At 41.8% G+C, this 26,708-nt stretch overlaps 1 protein-coding gene across 4 annotated transcripts in view; it reads right to left on the bottom strand.

Moving 5' to 3' along the window:
* The window catches only part of ZFC3H1 (zinc finger C3H1-type containing), a 42,946-nt gene extending 20,008 nt beyond the window's left edge, over positions 1-22,938 (bottom strand). For 2 of the 4 annotated variants that reach the window (XM_033057580.1, XM_033057584.2), the window contains exons 1-16: positions 22,314-22,938; positions 17,653-18,072; positions 14,539-14,603; positions 14,086-14,284; positions 13,662-13,900; positions 12,077-12,200; positions 8,610-8,707; positions 7,998-8,201; positions 7,198-7,362; positions 5,152-5,289; positions 4,635-4,753; positions 4,148-4,294; positions 2,235-2,409; positions 1,883-2,014; positions 656-1,204; positions 463-572 (exon numbers count right to left, since the gene is read on the bottom strand). In XM_033057580.1, the coding sequence (XP_032913471.1) occupies positions 463-572; positions 656-1,204; positions 1,883-2,014; positions 2,235-2,409; positions 4,148-4,294; positions 4,635-4,753; positions 5,152-5,289; positions 7,198-7,362; positions 7,998-8,201; positions 8,610-8,707; positions 12,077-12,200; positions 13,662-13,900; positions 14,086-14,284; positions 14,539-14,603; positions 17,653-18,072; positions 22,314-22,902 (3,473 nt within the window). In that variant the 5' untranslated portion in view covers positions 22,903-22,938. The remainder of the gene's footprint in view (positions 1-462; positions 573-655; positions 1,205-1,882; positions 2,015-2,234; positions 2,410-4,147; positions 4,295-4,634; positions 4,754-5,151; positions 5,290-7,197; positions 7,363-7,997; positions 8,202-8,609; positions 8,708-12,076; positions 12,201-13,661; positions 13,901-14,085; positions 14,285-14,538; positions 14,604-17,652; positions 18,073-22,313) is intronic. The other 2 variants (XM_033057582.1, XM_033057581.1) reach the window with 2 other exon arrangements.
* Positions 22,939-26,708: the final 3,770 nt, after the last annotated feature.

Here is a 26,708-nt window from a genome sequence, read left to right as displayed (position 1 = left end):
ATGTTACTGTCAAGTCAAGATGAATCACTGTGATTATGCCTCTTTCCACTGAGGAGGAATCCAAAAATAGATGATTGAGCCAATTTTGACTCAGATAATGCAAGTCTTAGCCAAGCTGAAAGACTGCATAATTGAAATATGCTTCTTGGATTTACATTGCTTCATACTAGATGCCAAAATCCTGTTTTCAAACATTTAAGTACTTTTTTAGTTTAGCTGTATCAAACAATATGCAATACAATATAAAAGCAGCATATTTCATGAAACAAAGAGACGTGTATGGCAGAAAAAAAAAAATAAAATCATTAGATTCCCTAAACCAAACAACATTGTTTAGGGATAGTAAAGTTTCTCACTAGGACTTGTCTTTCTGTACATGCCTGTGTATCAAGGAAGAGCACTGAAGAACTTGTGAACAAGAACACAGAAGCCTAAGTCACAGAGCTGTTACAGTCTTCATACCTGTAAGATTTAAATAGTAGAAGAGGACTACGATACGGTCCAAATGGAAATGGTTTCACTTCAGCTTGTTTACTTTGTGACGTGAAAACATCCATATCCACTGAAATTTCCTAGGGAACAGACAAACAGATATACAGCACTTGGGATACCACCTAGTAAAGACAAGCTTCACATTTAGTTGTAAAACACTTACCTGACCACACAAGAGATCTTCCTTAGGCACAATAAAGGCAGTACTTTTCATTAACAGCTCTTTCAAGCTATCAGTTTTAGCATAAAGTTTTTTCAGTTCATCAATATTCAACCCAAGGAACAGCTCAGGCTCCTCTGAAGCCTTTTTAGAAAGTTTGTTTATAGTATCTTGTTTTGGAGTGTCCATGTGTTTAAGATTTGGCTTAGTAAAAGAATTAGATTCTCTGAAAGACCTCCTTCGTTCTCTGCTTGAACTAGATGACACTTCATCATCAAAGTAATTTTCTTCACTGTCCAAAGTCAATTTGTCCTGTGTGAGATCATGAAGCGATGGCTGAGGTAATGCAAATTCAGATTCCTCTTCCACATGAGGTGCAGTATTTGATTGTTCCTTGGTTTGAAGTGCACGGGCCTCCTTCAACTTCTGAATCTTTAGAGCATATTCATACTCTAGTTGCTGCAGTCGTTTTTTCTCTAGTGCAATCAATTCTGCTGAAGGCTTTTTGGGACTTGATGCAGGAGAAGTCTCCAGTTTCAACATTTTGTTTGGCTGAAAAGAAAAAACACCTCTTTATTTCTATTTTCTCATCTACTGATCTATCAACACAGGAGGGAAAAACATAGAAAAAATATTTAATTCAGAGTTTATAAAAAGTATTTTAAACTCTTGCCCAAAGATTTCAACAAACAGTAGAAAAACAACAAAAGCTTGCCACAATTCAAGTGGCAGATTTGCAGGTTTTGCAATAAAAATTACCCTACATCATGTCTATCCTTCGACAGAAGTTTTGGCCCCAATTAAAAGCTGAGCTATAAAACAAGTACACATAATGATGCTGGGAGTAGGAGCACTTAAGCTTAGAAAAATATTTTAGCCTTGTTTTGGTATATTTTGTTTTTCAAAACAGTATCAGATCCCTTCTGCAGCAATTTAGCTTGATAGTTCAAAAAAATCATTCGTGTTTACAGTGAAGTATTTTCTTTTTTCAGTTATATGGCTCCTCTTATTACTTATGAATGCCACTCCTCTAGGATAGAGATGTAAGTTTTGAAGAGTTTTGTTCCTCAAATCATTAATGCCTTTTTCGAATTCTCAAAAATGAACAAAACCAATAGGAATACTCCCTACATTGTTTCTGAAATGTTTCCCTGAAATTCCATTAGAACTTTGTTAATCAAAATGGATACTCATTTCCAAGTAGTTTGATTTAAAAGCATGCTGACTTACACCAAGATGATCTTGCTCTAGCTTTCGTTTCCCAATTTCCTTACTTGCTACTGCTTTTGCTCGAGCAAGTTCTTCTCCATATTTTAATGCCAGAGCTTTTTTTACTGTAACTCGTTGTTGAACTTTATGGATCTGAAAAAAATAAAAATAAAAACTAAATACTACAGCAAGATGCAAATTTACAGATATGACCAGATAATAAAATATAATTACATGGGAATAATGAGATTTAATATAACTAAATGGGAATTAGTAAGTAATTCAAAAAAAGCCTACGGCCTCAAAAAAATCAGGCAGCCCATTTCAAGATTTCCAGTTCTAGGAAACAGAAACACTTCAGAGTGCCAATTACATGTTCCTGAATCCTCTTGAGAAACGCTTTGTTAGCATTTAAGATCTTCTCTGTTGCTTGTAGCTGTTCAGCCAGTTTGTTAATTTTATTTTCAGCAATTCGAACATTCTCTCTCTTCTTGGCCTGTTGCTGCAGTAAGTTTTTCAAGACAGACTCATCCTTCATCAACAGCATTCTGAAATAGAAAAGCAATGCACACAATTTTTCTAAAGGTAAGCTGCTTAGAGCTGCTTCTCCAAAACACCCAGTTGAACACACAGCTCTCCTCACTTATAAAAAGACTACAAATTACAGTAATTTCACGAACACAAGCCGCACGGACTATAAGCCGCATCCCTGGGTGTTGGCAAGCATTTTGTTCTTTGTCCATAAATAAGCCACACGTGAGTATAAGCCGCTCTGTCGTTTGCAGCAAGGACCCACGTACAACAAAGTTGCCAATTAGTAACAGAACGGTGGCAGGGCGAGGTTTACTGGCTCGGCTCGGGCTGTGCAGGCTCGGCCCGCTCGGGGCTGCCGACAGGGCCAGGTGGCCCAGCTCGGTGGGGCCGCTCAGCGGGGCCACTCGGGGCCAGCCGCCGCTGCCACTGGACTCACTCGCCCTGGCCCGGCGCTGCCCCGTGGTGGTAGGCAGTGATGGAGCCTGCCAGCACCCGTGGCGGCGGGCGGGGACGGAGTCTGCCTGCTCCTGCCGCGGCAGGTGGGGGCAGGAGCCCCCCGCTTACCCCACGGGCCTCGGAGATGGCAGCACGGAGCTCCCCACCTTCCCCCCAGGCCGCGGGGAAGGCAGCATGGGGCACCCCCGTCTCTGCCCTGGGCTGTGGCAGAGGAGGGAAGGAGAGAGCTCTCCCGCCTCTCTCCCCATCCCCCGTGCTGCCTGCAGGGAGCCAGGTTCCACCCGCGGTGCAACAGAGTGACAATTTGTAACAATCGCAAAATGCCGGCTTTTAGTGGCAGGTTGCTTGACTCGGCACCTCAGTTTCCACTTCTGGGGTTGGAAATGTCAGAAAATTATTCACATATTAGCTGCTCCTGAGCGTTAGCCGCATTTCCAGTGTGGGAGCACAATTTTAGTCAAAATGGTGCGGCTTGTAATAATGAAATTACTGTAAGCCTCTCCAGATAGTCTTAACATCCATAAGACAGTAAATACTGCCAATATATACAGTACATTTCAGCATCCCGAGTTGAGCACATAAATTTAATGCAGATGAAAATGTTCTAGTTTTAAGGACAGGGGAAGTTAAGCAAATGCTCTTTAATCTTAAATTTCATCTTTAAGACTATTTTTAATATAATGACAACCAAAACACAAACACTCTTGCTTTCTGTTAAGTAACAACCTAGCTCCATCCCAGGGCAAATACACACACTACCAGATTACAAGCATAATATTATGGTACAATAAAATAGACAAATCACAAAAAGCTATGCATTAAAGGAAGATAAGCACTTAGGTAGATGGGTGTGGATAAAGAGAGGAGGGAAGATTGTTCTTCAGTTGATGACTAACCAGTTTGTTCACAAGACCATACAGAAATAATCAAGTGGCAAAAGAAGCTGACAAGAGGATGCAAAGCACCTATACTTCCAACCATAACTTGAAATCAGGGTGAGGAACACAGAAGAGGCATGCCACAAGAGAAAAGCTACATTAGGTGGCACAAATCATACTCTAGTCACTGAACATAAACACAGCTGAGAACACTTAGGATGACAAATCATATTAAAAAGTTATCAAAACCACACTGGCACTACAACACAATTCCCTCTGCACAGTAGTAGAATTAAAGGTTGAATAGTTCAAGACAACAGGAAAAGTCATTTGCTGTTCTTTAAATGCTACATTTCAAAATATTTTCTCTTTTCTTCCTGTTAAGCAAAAGGTAGGACTTTGACAGTGAAATGCATACCTGTTTTTCTTCAGCTTTGCTTCTGCTTCTGTGACTTGTTTGGTCACTGCTGCTATTCTCCCAATTCCATCAACTTCGCCATCAGAATTTGCAGGGGATGAATTGTTCTTCACTGGATCAGACTTAATTAAGCGCTGTTTCTCACGACTGAAACAGAAATGTTAAAAACAAAGATGCTCAATACCTTTAATGTTCATTTTAATGTATACTCCCAAGTGTTTTCACATCCTTGATAAAAGTAGCAGGACAAGAGTCCAAGTTAAAAAAAAAAAAAAAAGTACTTTCCACAACCACAATCACTCTAAGTCAATTCAAATCCCAGGATTTTTTTTCAGACCTCTATGTTGTCTTACCAAAAAAATCAATGAGGGAGGAAGCCTTAAGGTAATGGCAATCTTTTTAAACTCAAATCTTCAAGTTACAAAACTAGACTAGTAAAGGGCTACAAATAAAACACATTTTATACAAACAATTAAACTAAGGTTACCTGGCAATCTCTTCTTTTAGAAGTCTGTATTCTATTTTCTTATCTTCTGGCAGAGCCTCTGGAGTTCTCATTGGATCATTCTCTTTTTCTGATTTTGGAGGGGCTTTGATTTTTGATGCCTATTACAATTAGACTCAAGTCAGTACCAGACACACTAATTCAAAATATAGCTATCAAGTAGCATTTACAAGAGGTATTTCAGCACTAACTTAAAGCTGTTTAAGACTAGTAACATCTTTTAAGCCACTACTTTTTTGCTTCACAATGCACTGAATTTTAATTGAAAAAAATCAAACCAAAATATATCACAAGTTCTATCTTCAGGATGCCATCTTCAACAAAAAAAAATTTATTATTTTGTGCAATCCAAATTACAATGCAGTTGTCCAGACAGGAGTAATGTACTCACTCTTACCCCCTTCTGATGCAATTCAGTATTTCTTGACCAAATTCTAAAGTTCAAATTCCGTATATAAAGAAAATTCAGTAAAATTATTAAAATTTTGACAGCATTTACCTCAACGTTTCTCCTTGCTTCTTTTATCATAGATTCTAGTCCTCCAAACACACTGCTGGTTGAGTTAGAGGGCTCTCCATCAGACTCACTATCATCTGAGTCATTTAATGTAACCACAACAGACTTGTGTTTTGGAAGCTAGGGTGAGAATGTAAGAAGTTTTATATTAAGAAGACAAAGTTAGAGACACAGGTGTAACAGAGGACATACTCACAAGAAGAGAAAAAGAAGGTTAACTCCTTTTGTTATCACACACACACCAATCCCACATTGTAAGAAAAAAATAGGCATTTGTACATCTCCACAAGACAGTAATATTACACATAGTCTCAACACCATAACATGAAAGGTTATGGCCTTACACGTTTTCAATTTTTTTAAGTAATTGAGAGGTAACAGCCAATCAAATCTGCGTTAGAATTGGCATGGCAGACATAACAAAATCTCTCATCTTTCTGCTACACAGTCGCCATTTCTCTTGTCCCACAGTTGTATTCAGCTGATCTTACAGTGAGCTGCTCAGGCAGTTTAATTGGTAGAACACCATCAGAATGTAATGAATAAATGAAATAGTGATTAATCACCTTTCACCAACACAAATTTAAAAAGCTCGCTGAAAATCAGGTGACCACTAATTCCAGCACAAAAAAAAATAATGCAGAAACAAGCAGACAATCTAGATTAACCTCAAATGCACTGGAGTTACAGCCTGGGAAAAAAAGCAACTTATTTCACATTTCTTCTGATCTCCCACTGTAGATCTGGACAACTATATTGTCCATACATATATATATATAACTATATATAGTTATATATTACACTTCATCTCACAACACAATCTTGTCAAAGCTCTAAATGTCTTTTAAAACATTAAGCCCATCAAGAAAACACAATTTTTTTAAATAATAAATACAGTAATTTCACGACCATAAGGCGCACTGGACTATAAGGCGCACCCCCTGGGAGTCGGCAAAATTTGCAATTTTGTAGATCATATAAGGCGCACTGGACTATAAGCCGCACTTATTTTTGCAGCGAGGCTCCGCCCCCAGCTCCTCCCGCACAGTTGCTGGCTGAGGCCCCGCCTCAACCCAGCAGCCATGGGCCCCCAGGCCCGCCTGGACCCGGGAGGGGTGGCGCCGCGGGCCCCCAGGCCCGCCTCCACTCGGCTGCCGTGGCACTGCCGGTTTCCCCCACGGCTCACGGCTCACACTTCTGGGGTGGCAAATGTCGCAACTTTGCACATCATATAAGGCGCACTGGACTACAAGGCGCACTTCCAGGTTCAGGGGAAAATTTTCGTCAAAAGGGTGCGCCTTATAGTCGTGAAATTACTGTACTCAAATTTCTCAAATTTCCACAATCAACTGATTTTGATACTCTGGGCAATTCTCAAGATATGGGTTGTATATACTATTTCTGAATGTACTCCAGCTGCATCATTTTTTCACCACAACAGGATAGGCAGGTGAAATTCCAGTTTATGTTGGTGCAAGGCACTGGTCCTCTCCTCACAAATACTCTTTTCTAGACACACTCAAAGACATGCTAACTGACATACACACCTATTTCATGAAAAAATTCAACTCCTCCTAGAAGGAAATGTTCTTTTTCCCTCCCAAAAATTAGTTTTCTAACCAATTTAGCATGTTAAATAAGCAATGGGACTGATGCTCCAGATGCATCTTTAAAGGAAGGGAGACACCAACTGGCCAAGTGCAGGAGGAAGAACAAGAGTGCCTCTGTTTTGGCCATGGTGTCTGTGCTAGTCTGGATAAGAAGATAATGGAACTATATTTACAATCTTAGTTCACTGTATGCTGGGATATTTTGATGCTCTCTTCAGCTATAAATTCGTATTTCAGTGTCAAATTCTTTCTACAAGAGCATATGGACTATCAAAGTGATTAATAATTCAAATGCTTAACTGAAGCTTCACTCTGTGCTGCATTACTAGAAAACCTACATCTAAGACTGCTCTTCACTTAAACTGAGCTCAGTTTCAACTAGTAGTCTTATTAGTAGGAAGCATCAATATTTCCTTACTGTGATCACTGCTCGTGGAAGCCTCGGTACTCTAACAAACTTTGTATTTTGCACCCTTGGCTGAGACACGGTGTTAATACTGACAGCAGATAGATTGCTTCTTGGCACAGGCTGCAAGTTGTCTGGAACAGGAGGGGAAGGTGGACCACTGTTACTTGACGTTTCCTAAAAAACAGAATGAAAATATGGTCTTAAAATTACACATCATACATAGTTATTTCAAAAAGCATCAGTATAAATGAGACTTTCACGCATCTTGGAACTCAAAAATGTGACTTAGGCAGATTATTGAAATGTATTAGACAAACATTGCATTTCTGCAGTAATATCAAAAAGGCACACAAGAGCAGGCCAGTTATTCACAGGTCAACTGCAAAAGACCATTTAAGATCAAAACCAATATATTCTTTCAGAACATCAAGCTTAGCTTCTCACTCCAACAGAAACCCTCAAAACAACAACAAAAAAAAAGTTAACCTCTTCCAACTCCTTTTCCTACAAGACTGAAACAAAGCTAGTTGTCTTACTTTCTAACTGAAAGTTCAAAAGTAATAAACATTTTCTGGCAGAAAACTCCGCATTCCTTTGACTTACTCAATTTTCAGTACCTTGAAGTTTCATAATTACTTCAGAAATAACAGGAAAGGTTCAATTTACAATTCCAGAGAGGCCCTTGCTGATTTTTTAAATCTCCAGAAATGCAACATAAAACCCCTATAAGCCTCACTTATAGCAGGTTGCATTGACATTTTGGTCAAGACTGCCATCTAGAGGTTTACATTAAAAAAACAATAGAGTACCTCAGCTCTGAAAGCACGCTTGTTGGCTAGAGATTTGAGTAATTCTTCTCTTAAGAGCATCTCCTCCTCCTCTTCCTCATCAGCAAATGGAGGTTTTGGTGGCTGTTCAGGCTCTTCAGGGGGAAGAGGGGGAAGAGGTGGAGGTGGCTCAAGAGAAACACAAGGAATACCCTCCATGTAAAGATGGTTCAAAGACTGTACAGGCTGAGAAAAAAAAAGTAAAACAAAGATTTGAAATGTAAAAATTACAACTCCATCATTACCTAGCAGAGGTTGAGACCTAGATTATTCCATGATTTAAAAGAACCTAAACTGTGTCAGTTTAATTAACATTCAAGCTACATTTACATCCCTGTCAAAGGCTGTCCCTTAACAGTTATTTATTTCCCACAGAGATTAATGGAAGCAAGAAATTTAGATTTGGATAGTGGAAGCTGTGGAGACATATGAACTAAATCTAAATGAGAATCTGAATCAGAGTAGTCTAGCCAGTGAAATATAGTTGACCAGCAGCCTTTAAACAGTTTTATGAAAATGTCTTAGCTAGCAAAATTACAATTTCCCTTAGTGTTAGAAATCAGATACAAAAAGAGACTTATCAAGGTTACTTACTGGAACTGGAGGAGGTAGTGGCAAGGAAATTGGTGGTACTGGAGGTGGAAAATATCCTACTGGACACTCAAAGAAAGGAGGCTGCACTGGGGAAGAAGCTGTAATTAAAATACTGAATGTAAGACATTTGACAGGTATTTGTTAAACAACAACTCATGCTTTACACTTCAACTGATTTAATGCAGCAGAAAGAGAAGTGTTTTTATGATGCACTATTTTCAAAGGTAACACCAGACACAGCACAGTGCCTGTTTTTTCACATGTATGTATATTTTTAAGAAGAGTACAGTAATTTCACGAATACAAGCCGCACCAATTTGACCAAAATTTTGGTGGAAACCCGGAAGTGCGGCTAATATTCCGGGGCGGCTAATCTATTAACAAAATTCTAAAAGCTACCAACACGGAAGTGAGAGCCCGCGGCAGCCCCAAGCCAAGCTGGAGCCCGGCCGGCCCCGGCTGAGGTGGGAAAGCCTGGCAGAGGCGGGGCCAGCAGTGTGGGGGGCGGGCGGCTGAGCCTGAGCCAGCAGGGCGGGGGAAGCCCGGGAGAACTGGGGCTAGCAGTGCAGGGGAGCATGGCAGAAGCAGGAAGGCCGACGGGTGGGGCTGCCTGGCAGCGGGGGAAGCCCAGCAGAATTGGGGCCAGCAGCGTGGGGGAGCCTGGCGGTGCGGGGGCCTGCAGTGCCGGCCAGGGCGAGGAAACCCGGCGGCGGTGCAGATGGGAGGGGGCGGCCGGCGAGCCCGCCAGCGGGGCTAGGGAACGCGCCGCGCCGCGGCCGGCGAACCCGGCGGCGGGGCTAGGGAACGCGGCGCGCCGCGGCCGGCGAGCCCGCCGGCGGGGCTAGGGAAGGCGGCGCGCCGCGGCCGGCGAGCCCGCCGGCGGGACTAGGGAAGGCGGCGCGCCGCGGCCGGCGAGCCCGCCGGCGGGGTTAGGGAACGCGCCGCGGCCGGCGAACCCGGCGGCGGGGCTAGGGAACGCGGCGCGCCGCGGCCGGCGAGCCCGCCGGCGGGGCTAGGGAAGGCGGCGCGCCGCGGCCGGCGAGCCCGCCGGCGGGGCTAGGGAACGCGCCGCGGCCGGCGAACCTGGCGGCGGGGCTAGGGAACGCGGCGCGCCGCGGCCGGCGAGCCCGCCGGCGGGGCTAGGGAACGCGCCGCGGCCGGCGAACCCGGCGGCGGGGCTAGGGAACGCGGCGCGCCGCGGCCGGCGAGCCCGCCGGCGGGGCTAGGGAAGGCGGCGCGGCCGGCGAGCCCGCCGGCGGGGCTAGGGAAGGCGGCGCGCCGCGGCCGGCGAGCCCGCCGGCGGGGCTAGGGAACGCGCCGCGGCCGGCGAACCCGGCGGCGGGGCTAGGGAACGCGGCGCGCCGCGGCCGGCGAGCCCGCCGGCGGGGCTAGGGAAGGCGGCGCGCCGCGGCCGGCGAGCCCGCCGGCGGGGCTAGGGAACGCGCCGCGGCCGGCGAACCCGGCGGCGGGGCTAGGGAACGCGGCGCGCCGCGGCCGGCGAGCCCGCCGGCGGGGCTAGGGAAGGCGACGCGGCCGGCGAGCCCGCCGGCGGGGCTAGGGAAGGCGGCGCGCCGTGGCCGGCGAGCCCGCCGGCGGGGCTAGGGAAGGCGGCGCGCCGCGGCCGGCGAGCCCGCCGGCGGGACTAGGGAAGGCGGCGCGCCGCGGCCGGCGAGCCCGCCGGCGGGACTAGGGAACGCGCCGCGGCCGGCGAACCCGGCGGCGGGGCTAGGGAACGCGGCGCGCCGCGGCCGGCGAGCCCGCCGGCGGGGCTAGGGAAGGCGGCAGCGGGGCGGTGCTGACGGGAGAGGGGGGCCAGCGAGCCCGGCGGCGGCGGCAGTACCACCCGGCCAGCCCCGCCGAGCCGTGGCGCTGAGCTGGGCCACCCGGCCCCGTCGGCAACCATGAGCGGACCGAGCCTGCCTGGCCCCGCCCCGAGCCAGTAAAGCCCGCTATGCCGCGATCCTGTTACTAATTGGCCAATTTTTGAAAGCTGCGCACGGATTCTCGCTACGAACGAAAGTGCGGCTAATATTCGGGGTGCGGCTTATCTATTGACAAAGACAGCAACATTGTCGAGGCACCGGGGGTGCGGCTTATAATCCGTGCGGCTTGTATTCGTGAAACTACTGTAGCTACATTTTGGTTTACATACAAAATATAAAAACAGCCAACCAGTACTGCTAGGTAATGCAGCCTTCAAACCAAATTTAATTGGAAAGAATTTACCTTCTAAAACAAGATCTCAGTAGCCTGACTACAGGCTACCAAAACTGCAACAACACAAAGTAGGACAGAAGCAGACCCAAAGCACAGTTGATAAATTCTGAAACATAAACAAGAGATTGAGATGCTTTATCGAAAGAGATTTGTGTAGCTTACTCATAGAAAACAGCAGGTGTAATATTTTAACAAAGAAATGTATAAGGAGGGCTGACAAGAAAGGAGAAAGAAGAAAAAAAAAGAAGACGAAAATCAAGAGAAAAAAGTAGCCAATCAAGTAGAATGCTTAATGAATTTTTCTCAACTTTTTTCAACATGTTGTGATGGAACACAGAAACCCAACTACCTAAAATGCACCTCAGACTTAAGAGTCAATAAATCAATTAGGCTGGAAGAGACTTCTAGAAGATGTATGACCCCGCACAAGTGCCCAAAGCAGAGCTGCCCCCAAAGTCAGGTTATTGAGTTCCAGGTATATCCTACAATGGAGATTACACAACATTTAAACCTGTTCTAGTGTTTGACCATCTTCCATCTAAGCAGAATTTGGTTTTTTACAATTTTAATGTTGCTACTTGTCCTTCTGTTGCCCACTTGACTGAAGAGTTTGGTTCTGTCTTGTCTGGAACTGCCCACTAAGTAGTTGAAGACGAGCAAAATCCTTCCTTAGCCTCCTCAACATAAATGCAGTTTTCTCAGCCTCTTTCTGTAAGCCCAGTGCTTCAGTCTCCCAATGAATTTTATGAAAAACAGGCCTGAAACAGTTTCCCTTAGTCAAAAAGGTCTTTTGCCAAGCTTATTCTAGAATGCCACTCTCTCCTACTGCGAAACCAGAAAACTGGCAATCTCATCATTGATTAACAGGCCCCTCCAGACCCTGACTCCCCAACAGACACAGTGCCACAACACAGGCTATGGTTCACCTGTCACCCAAAGCCACACTGCTGTCCACTGGGATACCCAGTCCCTTTTTTTGCAAAGCTGCTGTCTGTCCAGCCAACACCCTGCACATCTGATTGGGAATATACAAGCATAAAACCTACAGTACTGCAATGAGAAAAATATACCCTGATGACCTTAAAAATACCATTACAGCAGAAAGAGTCAGCATTAACACAATTAGCTCACCTTAAAATTCTAGTTCTGTAATTCAGACAGCTCAAAACATTTTCTTTCTAGAACAGTGACTTATTTCCTACATTTTACCTATTTTACCAATCACCATGTAAGAAAACTGCAAGTCTTACCTGGTGAGTTAGTTTCACTGTCTGTATCCATAGCAACTTCATCATAATTATCATACTGATATATGCCTCCTGCACTCTCTGTAGACGGCTTATCCAAAGACCATCTCAAGTCTGTATCTGATGACTGAACACACAAAAAGTATTTTATTTAGCTGCTCTTACATCGTTATTTCATAGCAAACCACCAAGAAATAAATTTTGGAAGAAGGTCCTTAGAATGTTTTCTAATTGATTTATAAATACAATTTATCTTGTACAAGAAGAAACAACAGAATGTTATCTTTTAATCAAATCCAGTGCAGGTAGTAACTAGACAAATCAACAGGCAGAACTAAAACTATCTCTGGATAGGATGATGAGGTGGGGGGTGTTCAGATACCTTTTAAGTCACGATATATCTGGCAAATGGGCATGGTTATATACTTCTGAAAGACTGCAAGTAAATTAAATGTTTTATTATTTCTGGAAATCTGCCACAGCAACTACCAAAAATGCCTGAACTACCCTCGCTAGAAACAACTCTCAGGTGAAGAATCCTTTTACTATCCCAGAAGGAGCCACATGCAACACTGAGACAAACCTGGAGACTGTCAATTCATAAATCAGATTGTTTAAAGAGCTCCTAGCATTGTATGGATGCCAATCAATGTTCAGGACTGAAAATATGCAGAACACCTAAGGATGACTTCTCAGACTCCTTAACATATATCTTTCAGAGGCATACAGAAGACATTTTGGTAGATTCTAGAATATTTATTGTTTACAGTCAAACATTTTTGGTCTCCATTTTCCACTCAGTATTACTATAAATATAATTCTTCTACAACCACAAACAGGGAGCCTCAAAATTCCGTTAGATGCTGTTTCTTCTTACAGCATTAGTAGCTCCAAGCACTTGAAGCATCCAGCTGCAGTGGCTCTGCTGCTTCCAGGCTGAAAGAATTAATGCTATAGAAACAGTAATTTTCTTCTGTAATGTACCAATGTTTTAGAGACAGGCATGAGTTACTCAAGTGCCTTTTGCTAATCTCAATATGAGAGAACAAGAACAGCCTACAAGGACAGCATGATGACCACTGCAGTAACTCTTACTTCACCAATTTGATACTATGTGAGGTTAAACTGATTATCTTTTATCTGGGTGTATCTCACACTGCAACAAATAGATTAAATACTACATTGAAAAAAAATACTACAAAGCAACCAAGCCCTCCAATGACATTTTGAAAGAAGCAAATCACTGAAGCTGTATACATAGAAAAAGTCTGACAATGTAGAGAAGAAAACCTTGACATATAAAAGAAGAAAGCCAAAGAAGTTTCACTGATTGATTAGTGTTAAATTACAGGCTGCTCTTTGATCACAGTGTTCAAAATGTCTTTCAGAGAAAAATGCTTGTCTAAGAATGGGATTAAAACACTGTAAACACTGAGGTATATTGAGCTTTTCTTCCATTGCTATATTTTGATTATCCTACAGGTGGGGAAAGCAGGGAGAAGAACAGGGGAATTCAGACAGGATGGTGACATGGGGCAACACAGAAATAATTTCTGAATCCCAAATGTAATGCCAGAACACCACGTACGAAATTTGTTACCCTGCTTCTTGATCTCCTCTTTCCTCCAACTAGTTTCATAAATCGATTGTACTGCTCTTCTTGATTTGAGAGGTCCCTAATTTTTCTTATTTCTTCCTCTCTTTTTCTTCTCTCCTCCTCTTCTTCTTGTTTCCTCTGGTCTTCCTCTTTCTGCCGCCTGTCTAGTTCCTTCTGCTGCTGCATCTTCTTTGATGTCTTTGTCTGTTGTTTCCTCAAAGTCTGCTTGCCTTTAAATAAAAAAAAGTATGCAATTAACTCCATCTTACCTAATTGGTTCTACCTAATCCTAGATTCTTCAAGAGCTTTGAGTAAACGTGGAAGTTTAGAATGACTAAAAGCTCATTGCTCACATAGCAGTTTTTTTTTGAGGCAACACCACTGACAGCCATTTCAGTAACATTACACTTATTACCTGTAGTACTAGGCTTTTTCGTTGAATGTGCTTTTGTACTGGCTTTGATTTTCTGCGTTACACTTTTCGTTTTTGTTAATTTTTCCTTGCTTTCCTTCATCACCTGTTGTTCTTTTTGCTGCCATTTTTTACTAGCAGACTGAAGTGCAAGAAGTCTAAGTTGCAATTCAGACATCTCCTCCTCGTCATCAAGTAGTTTCTTGAGAAGAAAACAGAAGAAAAGACAAGACAAAGTCAAGAAACAGAATTTAACAACTTTTTCTTTACAAGGTCTTTCGAAATCTTTCCCCAATATTTTTACTAAAAGATAGCTCAAATTCCTACTTGACTGGTGTAATTTATTTAAAAATTGACAGTTCCTATTACCAGAATGTTTCTGGACTGCCATTTGGAAAAAGCCTTCAGAATACGATAATGCAATCACACTTCATCTATGGAGGAATATTTTCTTACCTTTTCAGATGCAACATCCGAACTGCTAACCTTTCGCCCTGATGTTTGCTCTTTGTCTTCTGTACCTTCCAAGAGAAAAAACACCGTATTTTTGAACAAGCTGCTCCTCACGAGACAGAGCTACATTAAAATGATACGTTAATTTTAATCTATACAGCCACATTTTATTACTATCACTGATACAGAATATAATACAACAGCAGTGGTACATGCAAGATCACATGAACAAACATTAATATAAATTTGGCATGTGCAATAAAATCATCATGACTACACAAGCCTAAAGTAAGACTTGGCATTTCTTAGTAACTCTGTCTTATGGTTCATACATACTTGCTCAAGAAACAGAGCAAACAGTTTTGTAGACAAGGGAAAAAGAAGACTTCTTGTCATGTGTTTTAAACTACCATCTCATATCACCTGCTGTCCTGAGCATCTCATATTCCACTGGCAGCTATTTTGAGTAACTGGTTATTCTTTTGCACAAGTAAATATAAAGGCCCAAAGCTGCAGTAAGAACATACCTGCTCCAACTCACACCAAAGGAAAACAGAAAAAAAGTCAGCCTATGGAAATGAATAGTACAGAGCGGTTTTCCCGCTAAACATTGGATGTTAAAATATTAATTTCTTAGACTTCCCAAAATATAGCCAATTCTTGTAATGTATATATATGTAGACACATATTAACATATTATATTTTACACATGATATACGTACTGCAGTATTACATAATTATAGTAAATAATGAGTCATACTTGGCTGCGAAAAATAATTACATATTTTTTATATAACATACATTTATATGTTTATAGGCATCAGAAAAAGGAAGGAAACATTTAGAGAAGCTTGGAGTTCTTTTGTTATATTAGCCTTTTTTCAAAGAAAGATTCCAAAATGGTGGAAAATAAATTCAGATTCTGTACAGCTTTAACTCTTCTTAAGCATTTCATAAAAATTACATCCAGAAAGGCATTGTTTAAAGTACACCAAGACCTTACAGGTAAACAAAAATGAAACAAAAAACACTGAAGGTCTTCCTACTTGCACACACATACTTTTTTTTTTTTAAATGCAGATACAAAAAAAGAAGAGTAATATCTAATACTCATATGAACTATAAAAAAATTCAAAAAAGTTAGTATACGACAAAGTTCCTAACCATCCAGTTCACAGAACGAAAATAGGAAGACAGATGGTACAGTAGGTTTTTTTTGATGCAGGCATATGAAGGAACATTCTATTCAAGTACAAATGCTCTTTCAAACCAGAAGGGGACAACACGCACACAACAGGCTAATAGACAACATGGGAAGTAAAGTATGAAATACTGTCAAGCCTGTCTGAGCAGCTGAGCCACAGAGAACTCATTTGAGAGAGACTGAAATTTTCCTGAGATTTAAGACAAGCTCCTCAACTTTTACAGGTCTGCAAAAACATCCAGTACACCGCTTTAAAACAAATAAAATGGGAAAACCAAATTTTGCTGATTTCCCAATACATATAGCACATACTGAGGCAGTAAGGAGATTAATGTAGTTTATATTCACGTAACACACATGAATCTGCAATAACTCCAACCAGCTGAATTTTTCTTTGGAAGCTTGCCTTAAATTGTCATAAACATTCACTCACACACTGCTTTCAGATTATTCCTATATGATACATTTGAGTATCATGCAAAAATAAAGGCTCTTAATATGCATATTATAGCATCTCTTTTTCACTATCATATGAACTGTATTATCAACTTCAGTGCTTTTAAGTTTGGAAGCTGAATTTTTGAGACTATTTTGCTTTTGAAATAGCTGCTTTATTCCTGTCCAGCTATATTCTCTTCCTACAGATTACTAGTTTGTCTTTTATCACCAAAATTTATTTGTTTTCTTAATGCCTGTCAATAAAACCTGTAGGACCTCTTAAAGAGCACCAAAAAAACCCCTATTATTAAGGGAAATACACAAAGATAAGAAATTAGAATGAGGTAATTTGACTACAAAGTCTTCTCTTTTTGTTTTCTTTACAAGATCTGTCTTGTTCTGAAGTCATACATAAATCATTCTGACTTTCAGTGCTCTAGTCCTATCTGTCCTCATATTCCTGCCAATTACTTTCCTGCCTTCCTATTCAATCCATTAACTACTTTGTCTCTTCCCACTCAAATTGATAGTTTACACACACTGGCAAATTAGGGAACATCAGATGACAAGTGATAGCCTCAAGCACCACCCTCAACCACAGCAATTACTTACTAGAGCAACAAGAAGCCTTAAGAGTAGAAAGATTAAGTCAGCTGCCTTATTTTGCTGCAAACTTAGAAGTAAGCTCAAGTGCTTTTACCACAGGCCAGGTGGACATGATCACATGTTTTCAGTAACTGGTTAATGCATCGCAGCAATTACCCTATTAGTTCGCAGTCCCAAACTACCTTTGACAAGACACTTATTCTATCCTTTTGCTGAATTTCATCTACAAATCCTTTCAATTTCTGGCCTCTGATTTCTTGACTATTCATTAATATCAACAATGATTGAAATAATTCTCGTGAAAATATCTCATGGTGTTAACGCCAAGGTCGTGGGCTTGATCCCTGCATGAGACATTACGTTTTAAGTGTTAGACTTGATGATCTTTGTGGGTGTCTTCCAACTCAGAATATTCCATTATCCTACTCTTACACTTAAGAAAACACAAAGATGAAACGCAGAAAAAGAGGTCTCCAAATGTTCTCTTTTCAGCTATAAAAACCCCACATTTTGCTTCTGCAGAAGAGAACAAGTGAAAAGCAAAGTAAAACTTTCAGTGAAAAGTCAATGATTTCTGCTGTGAACAGCAACTAAAACATTCAAGTCTTGTCCTCATGCGTTCCGCCAAACAACCGGGGTAAGAAAACTCATTATTTAAAACCCAAGTCCAAAGCAAAAACATGCTTCCAAACATGTTCATGTAATTCAAGGAATTACAAAACACAGGAGTTAATTACATTAAATCTTAATAATGTTAAAAGTTCCAAGTTAATTACAGTAAAGTTTTCCCCAACACTTAATAAATACAATAGATAATAGCAAGCAAATAGAACTTGTAAAGTAAAATAAGTTTACAATAATTTCTTTACCTTGTCCAGATTCTGTTACTTCAGATTTTTGTGAGGACTGCTTCATTCCTTCTTTGCTTTTTTTCAATCTGCTCCTCTCAGCTGGAGTAGGCAGTTTTTGTCTGAGAGGTTTCAGTTCAAATGCCTGAAAGCCCATAACTGGATTTTTCTCCTCAGGAGGTACTTCTTTTACAGTGTCCGTTTTAATACTGTCATTTTCTACAGGTTTTTGGTCCTCAGTATCCACCGTTTTTTCATCATCTTGTTTCTCATTTTCTTCCCTGTTGCTCAAAGCCAGTCTTTCATCTTTATTAATGTGTTCAAGTTCTAACTGTATCTGCTTATACTTCAAGAGCAAATCCTCAAAACTTTCTTCCACAGAGCTTTCATTTTTAGAAGAGTAGTTCTGCTTTCTAGATGGGGACCTTCCAAAAGTTTTAGCTGAATTACTGGTCAAGAAATTTAAGACAAGACCTTGTACAATCTTAAAACAGTGGCAGTATTACCAATGAACACCAAATTAAGACAAACGTAACTTATGACCATTCTTATATACTAGGCTAGGTTGAAAAAATATTCTTAATAAACACAAGCAGCATGCAAAAGCTGTAGCTGTTACTACATATTGACAAACATTTTCTCAAACCAACAATTTAAAATATTCTACTTATGACAAGAAGGTCATGAATTACTGAGAAGTCTCATCTCTTACTCACACCATCCACCTGGAAACAAGAGCTATAATGCTGAGACAGTTCTCTATCATGGAAAGTCAGACTTCCAGAGTTCATAACATCAGTACTGACTCCTCATCTGACATTCTGAAAAAGCTTAAATTCTTTCTCACTCTTTTCAGCCTTTCATAAAATGCCACATCTAGTCAACACTGAGTCTGGCCACAGCACAGCTACGCACTTCAGTAAATGCAGTTCAGCAAATGAGGTAAGGCACAGAAGAATCAATGAACAACTGAAGGGAATTTAAAAAAAAGTAACAAAGACCTGCAATCAAAACATTTAGAGATGCTGAAGACAACTGTGAATTACTAATTACTCAGAAAAGGTTGCTTATGACTGTCCAAGGCAAGCGGTGGAAATATTCTTAGGCACCTCTACCCAGAACAAAGGTTGTCACTATCAGAGTTTCAACTCCTCTTACCTTAACCTGATCCTTGAAAACGATCCGGTAAAATAACCATGCTCAAGGGGAAATCTTGCAGGATACCAAGTCAGGTTTTACTCATTTGACTCACACTATCAACCTCACTGTGATAACAGCTGACTCACACGCCCAGTTACGCAAAATTCTTTTTCAACAATATCATCTCTTACAACAATAAACAGAGTAAGACCAGAAGCTAAAATATTGGTGTCTTCTGAATGCAGACCTACTGAATCCAGAGGAAAACATATTTGCCTTCTGCTCACAACAAGCATTGACTACTTGGATGTTTCGCTATGTTAAGTTCTAACATTAGTATGAAGAATCTCAATATGTATTCTGCAAAAGCTACTTCCGTAATACCAGGAAATGTTTTGCTACACAGTGCTTCCTCAAGTGTCAGCACAAAACGCAGAAACCAGCAAAGAAACTATGTAAAATCCAAAAAGCAATCAAATAGTCTATACATATGCTGAAAATACAACAAGCTGAATGCACTGAAACACCAAATTATGCAATAAGCATATTTGCAAAATTCCCTTCCAACACATTTCTACTTCCAAGGAACCAGTTATGTTCATAACCTCATAAGTCACACAGAACTCTGAAGCTAATTGACTTACCATTATTTATATAATTAAGTCTAACTGCTATTTGCTATTGGAATACTTCAGTAGCTTCAAAATTCATCTGGAGATGGATAACAAGACAGTTTTCAGATGTTTTTTGTGCTCAGGATAGTACAATTGCTAGAAGCTCCCACAATGGAGTTAACCAGAAATTCTGTGGTTCACATTTCCAGAATTTTTTTTTTGTGGTTCTACACATAGACTACATGAAGTAGTGTAAAAGACAGGCCTCACATAGTAAAATGACAACTGTGCTTCAACCAACTTCAGAGAAACTTCATCCAAGAACAAAAAAAAGAAACCGGGAGTTGGGAATGAAGAAAAATGTACACAGTGAAGAGTTCAGAATTCAATGGAAACAGAAAGTCCCATGATGGCTCTCTATTTCAGATTCAAATTCCACAATTCTCTATGCAAGAATTCCTGGAGAATTACTGTAGAACAGCTCCACATTAAAGTTGCTAAGAATTGAAAGAGTCCTATAAAAACCTGACACCCCCAAAAAAGTAACAAGAATTATTTAAGTGTTCCTCCGTGTCCTTTACTCCATATATACATATATTACATATATACTTCTACAAAATATGGTGCAAAGCACAAGTTCCAAGGATAAATTAAGTAAACAATCTCTGTCTTACCAGACTGTCATGGTTTATCCCCAGTCAGCAACTTATTACCCCACACTCCCACTCCTCCCTCCCACGGTGGGATGGGGAAAGAACAAGGAAAAATGTAATGTGGGTTGAGGGAAGTGGGTTGAAAAAATAACAGTTTAATAATGGAAATCAGGTAAAATAGTAAAATAATGAAAAGGGAGACAACAAAGACAGTGGAATAATGCCAAGTAAGGAGGGTGATACACAATCACTACCCACACAGAGATGCCCAGCCTAGCCCCAAGCACCGATCAGTGGCTTTCAGCCAACTCCCCACAGTTCATACACCGGGCACAACATCCTGTGGCATGCAATACCACTTTGGCCAAGTTTGGATCTTGGTTTTGCATACTACCAGCTCCTTGTGCACCTCCTCACACTGGCAGAACATGGGATGCCGGAAGTCCATGACTTACACTTAAAACATTTCATTTTCCAGGGGGAACTTCAAATACCATTCCAGGCCACAAGCCTCCTTGTACCACTTGATATGCAAGTCTCCTCTGAAGTCATACGCCAATGAATTACACTGCGACTTCACTAATGTCAGCAACATGGAACTGTCAGCTCCATAATGTCAGCATTATTTACCAGTTCTCTAATATCGACTGTATTAGGTGACAAGGATGCAAAAAATACAGAAAGTAAGTCATATTGAGGGAAAACCATGGACCTGCCTTAACTATATGATCCATAAACAACTGAATGTTCACTTACTAAAGAGCAAGAGTAATAGAACGTTCTCCATCTACCATGTTTCAACAGAGGAATGAATCTTAAGTGTCAGGAATAAAAACACTTTCAACACCCTCATTTTCCACTTTTGGCTTGAAAATGGAATTATTAGTTTCTGAATACTCTTTTAATTAAAAGGGAGAAGGAGACTCTGGAGCAGTCTCATTAAACATTGCAAGGTCTGTTTAGGACAATCTCTACATTTGCCCTGCAAGTTACTCACACAGAAAGCAACCACTTCCAGGTTCTCAGACCAACACTACAGAGTAATAGATATGAAAACTATTTTCAGCATTAGAATTGTCTTACTGTGAAACCTTGGGCAAATCACATCTTCACTTGCTGCCTCTCAAGATAAAGCCCTTGAATGAAGGGCTCCAATGAAATCTTCAATAATGTTATTTTACCACATAAGAATAAATAAAAGCATCTCTATTGCTAATTTACATATTCCATCCACAATTAAACAAATAAAAATATTAATGACATAAATAATAATCTTATACCTAAAACAAGATCCAGGAGTTCCACGAAATCAACCTGCAGTCTAGTAAAAACACATCCTTTGACTATTGATATGAAGGACCATAAAACACTGCAAAATTCTGGAGAATAGTATTTAACCACCATCTCTCTTGCTCAATATTTTCTACACTCATCTACATTTTCAGTTAGACAACAATGCAGTTACATCAAGGAATGAGGCTGCCCCAAGCTACACTCAGCATCAGTTCTTTACGTTACTTCCTATGGCAAACAAGAAAAACTAAGGAAGCTTTTCCCACCACTTTCGCTATTCCTGCTCCTAAAAGGATGAAATATCAGAACTCTCGTAATATTTCACCTAAACAGCTCCTAAGAGTAATCAGTGGAGAACATCCTACAAGAAATGGTGGGTATGGTTTTCACCTGAATGCCCACATAAACTATAATTTGAGTGTGCCGACCTACTCCAACTTAAGTTAAAACTGACTAAAGCAAAACCTATGTGTAATAGTCTCTGAAGGGATGAAAGTGAAAATGAAAAAATAGTAGATTCTCCATTGGTCAATGCAGTAAATTAACAAGCTTAGGGTTTTAGCTTTACAACTGTGACACTAATTATACATATTAAAACTGCCGCACCAAAGATTGACCCCACTTCACCATATTCGCACTTGGGGCTAGAAAAGCAACTGCCCGGAATGCAACCGACAAAAGCTCCCTTTCAGGCTATGCTTTTCCTTTTTCCCTACACCCTCGGATCGGCCAAGCCGCAAGCCAGGTCACGGCAGTAATCCGCCTTCCCAGCAGCCTCTCCTTAAGCAGGGCCGGCTGCCCCGGCCAACCTCCAAGATTAGTTTGGGAGGCTCCCTGTCCGTTACCGCTGCGGGAATGCCATTGCGAGCGGCAGGGAAACGCGTCCCTTCGCAAGGCTTTCGGCCACGTAGCGCGGCACCGCCACACCCAGGCCCACCGCAGCAGCACGGGCCGCCCGCCCCCGCTCCCGTCTCAAGGATACATTTTCGAGGCGACGGCTCCCTCCAGCCCTGGCTGCTACTGAACCCGGCGCCGCCTCCCCCTCCGGGTGGCCTCCCCGGAGGATTGCCTGGCCGATCGCTGCAGCCTCGGCTCCGGCCCCAGCGCCCACCACCCCGGTAGGGCCGGCCTCGGAAGCGGAACCGGTCCAGGGCGTTGTGGCTGCGCTCCCAGAAGGAGAGCCGAGGGCCCGTGTCGGAGTGCGAGCCCGGCGGCATCCGCGGCGGCGGCGGGTGGGAGCGGAATGAGTCCTTAGGCCGGTACCCGCCGTGGCCGTGCACGTGTCCCGTGTCGGGCGGGGGCTGGTGCCGCGAGCGCGGGAAGGGCCGCCCGGGGGAGGACATGGAGCCGCTCCCATGGAGCCCGGGGGGCGGCCGGCGCCTCGAGTACGGCCTGCTACTGCTGCTGCTGCTACTGCCGCTACCGAAGCCGCCGGCAGGCTCGGAGCCGCCGCCACAGGGCCCGAAGCCGTTGTTGTCATCGTCGCTGATCTCGCCATCCTCCAACTCCCCTTCTTCCTTCGGGGAAAGCCCGCTGGGGTCGGGCGCGGCCGCCGCCTCCGCGGCCGCCATGGGCCCACGACAACGGTCTCGGCGCGCCCTGCGCCCCCTCCGCCGGCCCGCGCGGACTCTCGCGAGACCACGCCCCGTGCCTCCCGCCCGGGAGGCGACGGAGCCGCGATGCGTAAGGAAAGATGAGGCGTGGGGCAACGCCCCTAGTGCGAGGTGTGCTGGGTAATGTAGTTCCCCGGTCGGGGCGAGGCCGTGCAGAGCGCGGCCGGGGCAAGCCGCTGCCTCAGCCTATCGGGAGGCGGCGGCGGGCGGCGGGCGCCAATGGGCGCGCGGCCCTCCATGTTGGTAGAGGAGCCGAGGGCGGAGGCCGCCATCTTATCGAAGGGCAGGGGGCTGCGTGGGTAGGGAGCGGTGGCATGGCGGCGGACTGCCCTGGCCTGGCCTGGCCTGGCCTGCCCTGGCCTCCCCTCCGCTACGGGACGATCAGTGGCTGCTCCCTTTAGCAGTGGCTGCTCCCTTTAGCACCATCCAGGCTGCGGGGGCTCGGGCCTCATGGGTGCTCGTTGCGGGAGCTGGCTGCCATTTCTCTGTTGGTGGGGCCTGTCCCTTCCTGTGCTTCCCCAATAGCGCACAGGCTGCTAAAGAAGGGAGAGCAGTGGGTGTTCAGGCATTAACCCCCAAAACCCTCCTAGTAGCTAAACTAACGTTAAAGTCTTTAAGAAGGAGGTTTCTGCAAAGCTTTCCAGACCTGTAATTGCCTAGAAGTTTATATTGGCCCTAATGCCTTCAGTGATACAAATGACAAGTGAGCACCAGAGAGCCTAGAACAACTCCATAAGCGCCCTCAATCATTTGTTTTATTTTCGTATTTCTAAGTGGCGTTCTGTTGCCACCTCGTTGGTTGTTAAGGGATACAACATCCTACCAAGACTGCTGGCTGGAGAGCAGTGATGACTTGCTTGTGCAGAAAAAAACTCATTTTAAATAAAGCCTTTCTAAGTCAGGTTGTAAACTCACAAACCCTGACTTTTAAAACAGAAACTGTAGAGGTTTCATTTCTATTATGCATGCTGAATGACTCTGCAGATTTGCCATGATTTTCAAACTTGGAGAAAGATGGCTGCATCCTCATGTTTTTCCTGAGAGTGAATTATTAAGATGTTTTGTTAGATATTTTTTAATGAGTGACATACTGTGAAATCACAAGTACCAAAATAAAACTCAGTATCATGTTACAATTTATTTTCCCTTGCCTTCCTCTCTAGACTTTGTTTAAATCCAACAGGAATAGAGAGTGGGCAATGCATATTCTTTTTAAAGTCCCAAGTATTGTGCCAAAGAAGCTTACTTTTCTTTGCTCAAAAAAATTTTCAACCTCTTTTTTTGATCCAACGGGACAAACTGTATTACTCAAAATAGATACCATTGCAGTGACTTCATACAAAACAGGGTAGAGTAATGGAAGGTGTATATCATATCCAAAATTTCTCTACTATTTTTCTGTTTAAAACAGTGTGCATTCTTCAAAGATTATTACAGGGGAGCAAGTTAAATGCTTGCTTTTTCACTCTCCCTCCTTACCCTACATATACATCATTCTACAGTAGTGTGTTATTTGTGTTGGTACTTCTGTTCAAAGTGTTGATACCTCTAGGAATCAGGCTTACATTATTTTACATACCCCACAGTACTGAAAACGTGCAAATATGATATAAGACATACTGAAAACTTTTTCAAGAAGCAGCTGGAGGTCAAGCAGGTTTCTTGAACATTGTTAGGTGCCTATGTCCATGTCTGAAATCTAATCCACTGTGGTTACAAAGCAGTTTCAGTTTCACTACATGTAAGCTGCAAAAATTTCCCTCCCAGTGCACGTCCCTACTTGGGCATCCCAGAGTTTTGCACATATCCGATTTCAGTGGCCTTTGTACAGTTACCTTTATTTCTAAGTGTTTTCATGCACCAGTAGGAAATTAGTATCAGTATCTTTTAGACAGGAAAGGAAAATGTTAGTAGAATGGTAAGGTATTTGCAAAACATCAGCTTTTTTATGTGAAATTACCCTGACGTGGGTATTCCCACTCTTGATTGTTATTGTAAGTTTGCTTACTGTTCATTCAACAAGTGTGTTGAATTTATTAAAAAATGCTATATGATCTGTACTAGAAATTTCTATCTTGGAGAAAACTTTAACATCTGTACTTAACCATCTGTAAAAGAATACCCTGAGAATCTTCCAGTGGTTTCATATATCCTGTGGTATAGTATGTCCCTTCTTTCATTTGTCATCTGACATTCGTAGCATTTTGCCATCATCTAGGATTATCATGCAAGTAATTTTAAATTTTCAGAAAGAAGAACATTCAGCACAGTTAATAAATAGAGAAATTAATAATTTTAAATTCTTTTCTTTAAAGGGAATAAAAAGGCATATGTAAAAAGAATGTGGTTTTGGATGATTTTGCTACCTACACATTTGAACAAAGGCCATAAACATTTCAAAACTGAAAGGGAGCTGCCATTCAAATAGAAAACATCAGGGAACTTCCTTTCTTATGACACGTGTAATAAAGATTTTTTTCTGAGCTTTCATTGCAATGTGTGAACTTAAGAGAAAAAATAAACACATTTTATTTTAGCTGCATTTGACTTCATGCCTTTGAAACAGATTATATTGCTACTGAAGAAAAAAAAATGTATTAAATAGTGAATATATTTTCAGTGAAGGACAAATAGAATAATTTAAAATACAGAAGACCATATGTTTTAGTATAGGAGCACAGAATTTGACTTGTTTCAAAGTTTGAGGCAGGAAATTAGTAACATGTTTATATGTAAATTAAATTTAATTATAAAAAGTAAAGTGAGTTTTGTTTTTACAGAAGCACAGTCTGAGTTACAAGGACTTTACCAGATTTCAGAATATAAAAGACATTCAGTATTTTTTTGTATTATAATATTTGGCTCAGGCTAAAATTATTTTTGCTCGTCTTGCTTTGCAGATGTCAATTACTATCATAGGTTCAGGATGGATTAGGGTTGTTGAGGTAACAAAAATAAATGTATTTCTTTGCATTTCTTCCGCAGTTTTGTGGTTTTTCCTGCATTGTGCCTGTGCCAGCTGACACAATGTCCACTTATTCCATAATTTGACACTGTTGCACAATTTCATGTAATTTTGTTGTCTATTTCTTAACTAATTTCTTCTGGGGTTTTTCTTTTTGGGTTTTTTGGGGTTTTTTTGGGTTGTTTTTTTTTTTTTTTTGGACAGAAAGCTGTGTTAAATCTTCCAAAGAAGAAAGCAGTTTCTATCCAAGCAGGAACATCCAACTTAAAAATGAACACTAAGTGTAGATAGTCTGAACACAATGTCTTGAACACAATGCCTTCAAAATACATATGAAAGTAAAAAGAACTAAAATTAGAGAATACTATTGCCTAATACTTGCCTCATGATGTGCTTAAAATCAAGTAATATTTCACCAAGAGATATATCTGAGCAAATTATACTAAATACCTAAAAGAATCTTCCCTTAGATGACATAAAAAAATGAGATATTTATATGAGATATTTTACAGAAGACTATTTATAAAATTTTTAAAATAAAAAAACAGTCTGATCTTTATTTTAGTATTTAGGGTGAGTTAATGCTAAAATACAAATCAGTCATGTTGTTATGTTCTCAGACACACTTGGTGTGAGAAAAATCTCTTTTTTATGACTGTGCAATTGTTCAGTACCTACCAGTTACTAAGTAAGACTTTTTTAAAATCTGGAAGATGTCAAAGTGTGACTTTAAGTTTCCACCTTGGGTATTAATAGTCTGATGGAAGAGCTGATTCTGAAGTTCTGAAGACAGAACTCT

Source organism: Catharus ustulatus, chromosome 4 (genome assembly GCF_009819885.2).
Source record: "Catharus ustulatus isolate bCatUst1 chromosome 4, bCatUst1.pri.v2, whole genome shotgun sequence".
Classification (NCBI taxonomy): domain Eukaryota; kingdom Metazoa; phylum Chordata; class Aves; order Passeriformes; family Turdidae; genus Catharus; species Catharus ustulatus.
Note: the sequence above shows the minus strand (reverse complement) of the source record. Positions and strands in the feature narration are given on the sequence as shown.